At 34.7% G+C, this 12,114-nt stretch overlaps 1 protein-coding gene across 2 annotated transcripts in view; it reads left to right on the top strand.

Annotated features, from left to right (window-relative positions):
• The window catches only part of LOC131853261 (proton-coupled amino acid transporter-like protein pathetic), a 71,797-nt gene extending 65,050 nt beyond the window's left edge, over nt 1–6,747 (top strand). For both annotated transcript variants that reach the window (XM_059204105.1, XM_059204106.1), the window contains exons 8-10: nt 623–835; nt 1,786–1,955; nt 6,505–6,747. In XM_059204105.1, coding sequence (XP_059060088.1) covers nt 623–835; nt 1,786–1,955; nt 6,505–6,740 — 619 coding nt within the window. In that variant the 3' untranslated portion in view covers nt 6,741–6,747. The remainder of the gene's footprint in view (nt 1–622; nt 836–1,785; nt 1,956–6,504) is intronic.
• The last annotated feature ends 5,367 nt before the right edge of the window (nt 6,748–12,114 follow it).

Here is a 12,114-nt window from a genome sequence, read left to right as displayed (position 1 = left end):
ATTTGAGATCCAGTAATTTGTTCGGTCACCCGACCGTTTAATGGGTCCCGAAACGCAGTGGACCCTAGAATCTGGTCCCAAAAATGGTTAGTACATAAGAACATAACCTATAATTGCTTCATCTTAGTCGGGTAGCTAAAAAATAACTGTAGCGACATTATAAGGATCCTGTTTTAAAAACCTCAACAACACGGTAGTAAGAACGTATCATTGTATAACTTCAATACGGAGTTCAATTTCCGGTCAAACAAATTGGATATAGATACGTAGAAAGTTAGTAGCATTTTACGTGATATACTCTCGGAAGATAAAATATTCTTCTTCTTCGGTTCCTTCCATCAATCATCCTTCGCTAGATAGCGGTTTAGCACACCGTTGTACTTCTGATGGTCGCTGGTTCGAAGCCTCACGCTATGCAAACATTTGTTTTTTTTTAGTATGATTGTTTGTATTAAGTCAGTATGTTTTCTATGTATAATATATATATTTTTACAAAACAATATTTATGTATTATAATCCCCTAGTACCGAAAATACAAGTTCTAGGCTACCTTAGGACTAGATGATGCTACGTGAATTGTCCTGGGAATTTATGTTATATTATTAATATATTCTCCCAACAGCACAAGTCTCTTCGCCATGGAAGGTATCGGCGTGGTGATGCCGGTAGAGAACGAGATGATCAAGCCCCAACACTTTCTCGGCTGTCCAGGGGTCTTGAACATCTCCATGGTCATTGTGGTACTGATGTATGGATTCGTCGGTTTCTCTGGATATTTGAAGTACGGTGATGAAGCCAGGGGGAGTTTGACTTTAAACTTGCCTCAAGATGAAATGTAAGTATCACTTAAACTTCATCCTTGCCTTGCCTTTATCCCATTATTTGGGCAAGTAATCCCTAAACTTAAGTGAGTAAATGTTTATTGACAAAATATAATATAATATAATACATTGATATATTGATAAAATATCATCAGATTTATACTATTTATGTAACAAATATTTTTTATTCCGGTGAAATGCTCCATAGTGACTGAATTCCGACAGATCGTTAGTACTCCCCCGGATCACGAGCACTAATCCTGTACGCTATGTTCTTTTTATTCAAATATGACCATGGTATATTGGTCCCCATTACTCAAAATCCCTTTTCCCCAAAATGTACAGTTTGTATTGTTTTATGATAGTGTCCTGTGTCCATTGCTTTCAGCTCCATCAACCCTCGCACTATTTAGCAAAACTGACAGCCTCGATGGTCTAGCAGTTTATCATACCGCCTTACTTCCGATTGTCACAGATTCGATTCCTTGCATGATACAAACATTTGTATTCATGAGACTATACTCATGAATACAAATGTTGTTTGTATCGGTTTGAGTGTTTTTTATGTGTATAAACAGTTGTCTATTACCTAAAATAAAACAGTCTCGCAGAACCGATGCTCGCTGGAGTAGACGTGTTCTAGAGTGGAGACCGCGAATTGGCAATCGTAGTGTAGAACGCCCTGCAGCTAGATGGAGCGACGACATACGTAGGGTTGCGGGCAGTAACTGGATGAGAAGGGCTGAAATTGTACCCTGTGGCGTGCCTTGGGAGAGGCCTATATCCAGCAGTGGACTGCAGTGGGCTGATGATGATGATGATGATGATATGAGTTATTATATTTTAGAGTTATTTTTTTTAAAACTACGATTTTGGCAAATAAGCATTCGGCCCATTTCTTCCCTCAACGAACATTGTTTGTATATTCTTGTATCGATTACTAATTCTTATCATTTATTCACAGCCTCGCTCAAACCGCAAAGATTCTAGTGGCTTGTGTAATGGTGCTGTCATTCGCATTGATTTACTATGTCCCTGTGGATGTGATATGGAGACGGATACAAGACAAAATACCCGCCAAAAACCACAGATGGAGCATAGCTGGCTTGAGATTAATAGGCACACTGCTTATTGGTAAAGTTCTTTAATTGTTATTTTTTATACTATACTAGATGTTCCGGCAAACGTCGTTTTGCCATATAATTTAGTAATATCGCTTTTAAAAAATAGGTGTAGCGTGAAAATTTAGGGTTGTATGTATTTTTTAAAGCCACATTAGAAAAAATAAAAAAACAATTGTCCTAAAAAATAAAAAATAAATGTTAGGGGTGCACAACCCTTATCACTCAGGGGTATAGAAAATACATAGTAGCCGAGTCTCAGACCTACTGAATAGGCATATACAACACTTAGAGGTATGAAAAATAGATAGTAGCCAAATCTTAGACCTACTCAATAGGCATATAAAATTTTATAAAAATCGGTCTAGGCGTTTCGGATGAGTGTGGTAACATTGTGACATGAGAATTATATATATATATTATTAATAATATTTACGTCATTTTAAGGAAAGTTTAGATATATCTGTAACTACATATTATTATATAACTAGTATTTACATAACCTAATTGTACAACTAAGAACCTAAAATAAATAGCTTAAAAAAAATATATATAATATGATGACTAAAATATATTATTATATATGCATATTTCAATCTCCGATGTTTTGTCTCGCAAGCTGTGTTTCCGTTCGAAGATAATATTCGACAGTGAAAATACAGTTATTTTTAAACTTTAGTGATTAATGTACAATTTATATTGTACCGGGTCTTGACACGAATAAGCCCTCTTTATTTGTTACTACATAGTCGTGCCCGCGGTTTCAGCGGCATGAAATTTATACCCTGTATGTTATTCTAATGTATAAAGCTATATTACTGTAAAGTTTCATCAAAATTCATTCAGTAGATTTTGCGTGAAAGAGTAACAAACATACATCTATACTCGCAAACTTTCGAGTTTATAATATTAATAAAATTTATTTATCTATCAACCATCGCCTAAAAAAATACCTATGATAGTCAATCTCATGACCTTTAGCTCAATGTTTTATTTGTTGTTGTTGCAGGCAGTTGCTAGTATTAAAATAAATTGAAACCAATTTCATAAAGCAAGGTCATCGAGTGAATCATTAGATGAACATTTAGATAATTTCATTCCATATCCTGAATATTATACAACAACAATTACACTATAATTTATAGTATTCAAATTTGAACTAAACCTACAAACACGTGTCTAAATTGAGGTACAAAAAAGTCGTTACCTCTAACTATACCTCAGGCACCTATTACATGCGCCAAACAATTTGATCCAGTAGCTTATCATACCGCCTTACTTCCGATGGTCGCAGGTTCGATTCCTCGCACGGCACAAACATTTATATTCATGATTTATTTGTATTGGTCTGGGTGTTTTCTATGTATAATATGTGCTCGTATGTATTTACAAAAAAACAATTGTTTATGTATTTGTATCAGATATCTAGTGCCTATAACACAAGCATTAGCCAGCTTAACTGGGGTTCTAAATGGTGCTGTATGAATTGTTGAGATAAAAAAAAAGTTTGTTTGTAATGTGTATTTTAGTAGAAATCTAAATATATATAACTCAAGGGTAACTGACTGACATAGTGATCTATCAACGCACAGCCCAAACCACTGGGCGGATCGGGCTGAAATTTGGCATGCAGGTAGATATTATGAAGTAGGCATCCACTAAAAAAGAATTTTGATAAATTCCACCCCTAAGGGGATAAAATAGGGGATGAAAGTTTGTATAAATCTTCTTAGATTTTCGACTGATTAAACTGAAATTAAAGAAGACGTTCGCTTAAATAGGATTTTGATAAATTCAACCCCTATGGGGATAAAATAAGGGATGATGCAGGATGTAAATGTATTAGTTTGAACCTATCAGTACCTAATAGAACGAATAAAATATTTTTTAGTTCTTTAGGCTACTTTTATTTTAGAAAAATAAAGTTAAACTCCACGCGGACAAAGTCGCGGGAACAGCTAGTGTAAGATATGGCATGAAATTGCTGAAAAAAAGGCAAGAATAGAATACAATAGAAATAATCTTTATTCAAATAAACTTTAATATAAGCACTTTTGAATAGCCTTTTTACCACTCATTCGGAACGCTACTCATCACAAATAGAATAAGCAAGAAACTTGCGTACTGCTCTTTTAAACAAATTTGTTCTGAATAAATACACATTAAAAAGGGTTAGGCATGCGACAATCAACATAGAAACAGCTACGCATTTAATCAGATCATTTAATTGGGGCAAAAAAAGTACTAAAATAATTGACATCGAAAAAGCCGATTACAAGTTTTAATAGTAGGTTGTTAAATAAGATAAACATGGCAAATTGATTTGACATTTTTTGCATATTGATCTTAATATTCGTTGTATTAATACTTTTCTATCTACATTTATATACATTTTAATAAACAGACATATATTTATGTTATTATTTAGTAAAATATCATAAACATTAATCAGTAATATCAATAATTAATAACCATTCGCAACATAACATCTCTCGAAAATGGAATAGAGATATAACAGAATGTAGATAAATATAGAAAACTCAGATTAATTAAGGAAAAGAACTGCTCATTATATTCCGTTAATATAAAAGCCTCCACAAGAAATGGTACAATATTAATTGCTAGACTCTAAGGGGCTTATTACATTATCAAATATTATGATATGACGGTCTCGTTTAACACACGGCCTTACTTTCGTTGATTGCGAGTTCGATGCCCCGCACGGCAGAAACATTTGTATTCATGAGTATGATTGTTTCTATCGGTCAGGGTGTTTTCTATGTATAAATGTATTTACGGAATATATATCTATATATTTATATGAGTTAACTAGTACCCAAAACACAAGCTTTAGCTAGTTTAACTTGGGTCTAAATTATCCAGATTATTATTATAGGACTGTTTGTCGCAATATTATAAAAAATTCGTAAAAAAAAAATACTAGATAGATATATATTGAGTAGTCATGCTTACTAAAATGTGACGGCGTTGTGGGCCGGGTCATTGAGCTCCCTAAAATGTGTTTGAGCGCAGTGATAGCTTACTCATGCGTCATTGCTGAGTGTAAATTGGGCTTGATGCCCAACTTACCCTCAGCCCGAGTGGGCAGGGAAGTGAACACGGAAGTGAGCAGCGCGAGAGTGTAAACACGAGTGGATGTCGACACGTCCCATGCCATTGGCGCTGCCACTCGTGTTGCCCGCGCTCCCTCGATTGTCGTTTTCCGTGCGCGAGTCAAAGGACTGGCAGCGTGTACTGTGTTTATACATTCAACCCTCTAGCTCAGTTATTGGCGGCAATATTTCCGGCAGCGCGAGTGGAGGGGAAGCGGCTGAATGTAAACGTAGCATCAGACTCGTGAACGAATGCTGGTTGTGGGGACTAATCTGCTCTTATCACTACTACTGATTTAATTATTTATATAGTCTGCCATATCTCACTCTGCAATCAAAATACACTTTACAAAGAAAGTTACTTGGCAGAGACATCCACGCTGCGAGACATTTTACAAAAATCTTATCGTATATATTTGATAATGTATTACCTTCTTAATACATCTAACCCATCAGTACGTCTGTGACGTCGAAGTAACACAATTTATAAGTTATATTAATCATATGTAGTATCGACCACCAATGTATGCTTCACCTAATAATGTAATTGTAGGTGTCTACTCGAAATATGATCTCATAGTTTTCCGTGTACCATTTTTTAATCCTGTATTTCTGAGGATAATTAAATAATATATAATTTATACATAGATAGATAAGTCCGCCATGTGCACCTACATTTTACATTATAATAGGTGTGGCCGCAGTCATATTGATGTATAATCTACATACTATATATATAATCTACTACATTACTGCAAAGTTTGACCAAAACATCCATTCATCTATCCACCCATTCTCACAAACTTTCGCGTTTATAAAATTAGCAAATAAGATGTGTGCATTTAAGTTTTAATAAATAAATAATTGGAGATAATTAAATAAAGAAATAATAACTAAAGAGGAGGCCTTTGTTCATCAGTGGACGTCTTCCGGACTGAAATGTTGATGATGGTGATGACTAAAAAATTTATATTTTTTAGTATTACCACAGATAAAAATATGTCTTACCTGTGAGAATATTAAAAAATATATAGGTACGAATAAGTCATCATACATATATTTTGTAAATTACCCGTTGTTATATAAGAATAGATAAGATAAGCATTTATTGTCTATAACTGTGTTACATCATATATGGAAACGACCAGTGTATCCATTTCGGATGTACAATATGAAATTAGAATTTACAATTACATCAAATAACCAAATTACAAAAACAAAAAAAAATATAAAATAACTATCTACAACACAACTTAGATCAAACAATTTGTCACTCCCCTCCACCAAGGTAATATTCATCTAAGTTGTAAAAGCACTTACACAATAACCATTGTTTTAAGGTTCTTTTAAATTGTCCAGCATCCAGTGATTTGATGCAATCAGGCATAGCTATTAAAAGATGCTTAATAATATTTCTATTCTATTCTATATTAAATTCATTATTTGCAGTCGGTATCGCCTGCGCTGTACCAAGACTGGAGCTGTTCATGGAATTGGTGGGAGCTGTCTGCCTCTCTACCATGGGTCTGCTGCTCCCAGCTGTGACTGAAACCGTCTGGCGGTGGGGGAAGAACCTGGGACCCTGTTACTGGATCATATGGAAGAACGCCATCATCAGCCTCTTCTCGCTGATAGCCATGGTTTCCGGCGTGGCCTATTCAATAATCGCCATATTGGAGATATAATTTATTTATACGAGCTGAGATTCTTTCTGTAAATAATGTTCTGTTAGTATTAATTGTAAAAATGTAAAAAAGATATTATTTATTGTGAATGTAGATTTTTTACATGTTAACAAGTATTTCTTAATAGTTTAATTTAATTTTATAATTGCTAGAATTAAGTATACTAACTAAAAATGACCTGTGAATTTATAAGCGTTTTTTATTTGCCTTTCTTTGAAGTCAGTTTATGAATACTACAGAAAAAGAATCGTTTGATAATGAAACAGCCATCAAACAGACCCGAGAAAAAGTGTACCTGAAAAAAATACACTAATACAATATATTTTTATGCCTTTAGATTATGATCAGCACTTTATGACTAAAACAAAAAGGCTCTATAACCCATCAATTTCATTTCGTTCTAAGGTAACACGCATAAATAAAAACACAGCAGAAACTTCCACGTTACTTTGAAGTCGTTTGAAAAATCACGGTAAGAAAGTCAATAAAGTCATTAGAAGTGCCCAAAAATTCCAAACCAATTATGAGCTTTCCCGTAGTAATTATGAACTAGCCGAGAACATCGCAAATTCAATTTGCCTCCCTAATTTCAGACATCCTAAGCGGGAAGGTAATGAAAAAACGGACAATAAAAATTCTAGGCTACGGAATTATAAATTATCAAATTCAGAGCTAATTTAGTACGTAAACTGTCCTCTAATTAGTCGTTTGAAAGATGATTGATGAATCTTTGAAATCTAATATACCTATCAGGTATTGGCTTTACCAAGAAATCGACAGTTAAGCATACCTATGGCTGTGACTGTATGTTATTACTTGGATATATATACTCTTAAAATATAAAATATGGACTATTTATTTAAATGTATATAATATGCTAACAGTTTGGTGAACGTATTACTTACTATACTAAAGTAAATTACTGCCTTTAGACGATATTGTTTCACGCGCAGTCAGGAGCACTGCAATTTAGCGCGGAAAAGCCAAGTGCGTGTTAAAAGTCATTTCACTTTCTATTAAAAAAATATTTTTATACCACAGCTTTTATTTTGCCAAGGACACGTTTTGGATTTATAAATTATCAATAACTCTATAATTAATCTTTTCTCCATAGTCAGATGTCCTCCATTTTGCAATATTAATTAATTATGATGAAAAGACGCTAAAGCACGCATGATTGAAGTCGTTGTTCTTTGTCTACAACATATTCTTTCCTGCTGAGCCGATTCCCACATGAAAGATATATAAAGATAAGAGTGTACATGTAAAGTAGCTGCCTTTAAGAAAGAGAACGAGGCTGACCGCGCGAACTTCCAGCTCCCACATTTCCGTGACCTTCAATCGTGCTTGCTTTAGCGCCTTTTTGTAATAATTAATTATCATTGCATTGGCTGACATCTATTTATTTATTTATTTATTTATTAGAAAAATAATAAATAAATAAATAAATAAATCTATGGACTATGGAACGAAGACATACTTATAGTATAGACTTATTGATAATTTATAAATCTTAAACGTGGAATCGTTACATAGTATAAAACAAAGTCGCTGTCGCTGTCGTCCCTATGAATGCTTAAATCTTTAAAACTACGCAACGGATTTTGAAGCGTTTTTTTTTAATAGATAGAGTGATTCAAGAGGAAGGTTTATATGTATAATACATGTACATCCGTGAAGCAAGTGAAGCCGGGGCAAGTAGCTAGTAAAAAATAATATAAGTGTTATAATATAAGTGAAATGTTATATTATAACAATAAAATATACGGCATCTTTCACGTTTTTTGGAATTAACTTCTGCTCGATTTCCCCGTGTTTTATTTTTTTTAAATAACCGAACGAACACCTACACTTAACGATTTGGTAATTTTTTTTTTTGTTTTAGAAACAAAACCAAATCTCTTCTTTTTACAGTGTTAATAGTAGTTTATTGGACTACTTTACTCGAGGTAGAACAAAATAGGATACATTTTTTTTAATTGGAGATGCGTTTAATTGCACTTAAGCTTGGCCGTTGTACAGATTCATCTTGTTGTAATTACTGTACAAGGATAGAAAACTATAGATACCTCCGGCTCGTTGTACCGTCTTAGTAATTATATAATTATCGCAACACGACACTATGATTACGTACATTCAGCCTCCAGCGTCCATCGTTTCTCAATCTGTTATTATCTGTGTGTATGTTCACAGTATGTTCTACGAAACTGAATTATGATTGTTCTTTTTCCAATTGACTGTTTACTATCATTTTGTAACTGTAAAGTTTTATTCCTTTGGAAAATAGCGTGTCTGCGTGAATTGTTTTGCCATCGAATGATACTTTATCTCATGTCATCGTACATAAACATGTAATTTTTTTATAGAAGGTTTTTTTTTGTTGTTGTAGTAAATATACTAGATGTCTCACAATTTATCCGCATGACCTTACTTCCGACGTTCATGGATTCGATTCCTCGCACGGTACAATTTGTAATTATGAGTATCATTGTTTGTATAGATCTGGGGGTTTTCTACATATATTATATATAAATTTACAAAACAATATGTAAGTATTTATATCGGTGTCGTGTTTAGTACCCATAACACAAGCTCTGCTTAGCTTGGGACTAGATGCCGCTGTGTGAATCGTCCTGGGTTATTATCATATTTATAATGTTGCCAGTCTGTTCTGAAAGTTCATTTCGTGTCAGGTGGAAAATACCACTTACTTACCGAGAATTCATTCCATAGTATGGAAAACCGCACTTGTGGTTAAAACCATTCATCGCGGTCTGGTCGCTATGATTTTTAATTCGTGTCGGTTTAATTCAAATACAGATATATAAAATTTTGAGTAGCGACCGCTTTGAGACACACTGTAATATGTAAGTACATACACTGAAATGTAATTAATTAAAATCACTTCAAGAACAGGAAGCTCTGTCACGTCTTCTGGTTTATTTTCGACGATCATCATGACTGGGCATAGGCGCATGAATGAATTAACAAAAATTGAAATTTCATTCAATCATTTCAGAAACTGGATGTCAACTTTGTAATTAAGAATCATTTTTACTTATTTCATTTCATTTTTACTTAGTTCTTGCATGCCACTTCATCAGTTACTTTTTTGACTATTCTAATGAAATTTCTATGTCTATAATTACTATTTATACCAACATAAATAATTTTTCGGCTCCGGTAGTCCAGCGATTTAACACACAGACCTATCCTATAATTTACATAATATCATCTATGCCAGGAAGAATATAGACAGTTTCAAAAGAGTTAGTGATTGCACCAATAAAAGCATTAGTAACAATAACAAACTGATTTTACCTAAACGTCGTTTGCCTAAAGTTAGTAATTCGTTTTATGGTAATTGCGTAAGGTTTTACAATAAAATACCAGAGTCTGTTATAAATCTGCCAGAAAAAAGATTTAAATGTCAAATAAAACAGTTCCTTTGCAAAAAAGCTTACTATAAAATTGAAGAATTCGTTAACGATAATAATGTTTCTATAGAAAAACTTTAAATCCATAGCACTGACAATATTATCTGATTACACTAATAATAAGTGCGTAGCGATTTCTATGTTAATTATCTCATGCCTCTTACTTGTTATACTGTAATTATTTATATAAAAAAACATCTATTAAAAAGAGCAACAAGTTTCTTGCTCGTTCTTCTTGTGATGAATCTGCATTCCGAATGAGTGGTAGAATCAAAATATGACTATTCAAAAGTGCTTGTAATGAGTTTATTTGAATAAAGATTATTTCTATTTCTATAATCCTTTTTTTATCATCATCATCTGAGCTCAGAAGACGTCCACTGCTGGACAAAGGCCCCAAAGATCTTCATAACAACCGGTCCTGCGCTTCTTGCATACTTCGCCTTCCAGCGATCTTGACCAGATCGTCAGTCTATTCACCTTGCTGGAGGCCTTCCCACGCTATTTCTTCCAGTCCGTGGTGTTGGCCCCGTCCGGTTTTTTTATCGGACTACTCTAATCCTGTGGGGCGCAGTTGGCCTTTACAACTTTACCGTACGATAGCAGGCGAGTGCAGATGACACTCCGAACCCGCGGAAGGAAATATGGAGCGGCTCAAGGCCAGCTCCTGCCTGATGGATAACACTTTAGTTTCAGAGTAGCGCATAGCTATATATATACATATTTTAATAGCCTATGTCGATCCTTCGATACATTCCCAAAAAATGCAGACGTCAAACAAGGTCGCAGATGAGACTTAAAAGACAAATTCGAACTTACGAAGCGGCTGAAGGCCAACTCCTACTTGACGTATACGACTTTATTTTATTTAGTCTGAGGACACCGCTAAGGGTTCAACATCGGCTCAGGTTATCGTAATTTCGATCCCCGTTTGAATTGGACCTTCATCAACGTGACCTCGACATATTTACAGACATGTACTGGAACCTTTTGTCCCGGAAACTATCGGGGTTAATTCCTTATGATTTCAGCATGATTGACTACCTGATCTGATTATACCTGATATTCTCATCTCATTATCCTACACTGATACCATTAGGCAGTTTAGTCGTTAAAAGTAACAAACAGACAGCCACATGTGTTCGAATTTATAATAAGTATGAATTTAGTATGACATATATATATAGTGATAGAGTAGGTAACTTTTGCGTTGAAGTTGCGCAATAAATTTCTAAACGTTCGTTCAACGTTCAGAAATTAAATGCGCAACAAATATTTCAAAATACATTTGACATATTAATTAATTTTATAATACTGTTCTCATCTCTGGGCGGGAGCACCACAATACCAGCTACTTCCATTTGACCGCATTCAGAACCGAGCAGCCAGAATCATTGGTAATCAACGTCTATGTGACAGACTCGACCCATTGGCTTTGCGGCGAGATATTGCATCTCTGTGCATTTTCTACCGCATATATCACGGGGAGTGTTCTGAGGAATTGTTCGGATTAATACCAGCTGCTGAGTTTCACCACCGTACCACCCGCCAGAAACTGAAATACCATCCTGATCATCTGGATGAATGGCGGTCTTCCACAGTACGGTTTTCTAGAAACTTTTTGCCTCGCACAACCACATTGTGGAATCACCTTCCAGCAATGGTATTTCCGAACCGATACGATATTGAAACCTTCAAGAAAAGAGCTTATTCCTTTTTAAAAGGCCGACAACGTACTTGCAATCCCCTGGTGTTGCGGGTGCTCATGGGCGGCGGTAATCACTTACCATCAATTGAGCCGCATTCTCGTTTGTCCCCTGTGTTATAAAAAAAAAGTAATAATAATAATAATTCTGGGGCGGAATGGAGTTCGCGTAGTCTGCTAGTAAAATATATAATAATAATAATCTCAGGACAATTCACACAGAGCGATCTAG

This window comes from Achroia grisella, unplaced genomic scaffold (assembly GCF_030625045.1).
Source record: "Achroia grisella isolate CSIRO2021 unplaced genomic scaffold, CSIRO_AGI_Agris_v1 utg900, whole genome shotgun sequence".
Classification (NCBI taxonomy): Eukaryota; Metazoa; Arthropoda; class Insecta; order Lepidoptera; family Pyralidae; genus Achroia; species Achroia grisella.
The sequence above is the reverse complement of the archived record's forward strand: the minus strand, read 5'-3'. Positions and strand labels throughout refer to the sequence as shown.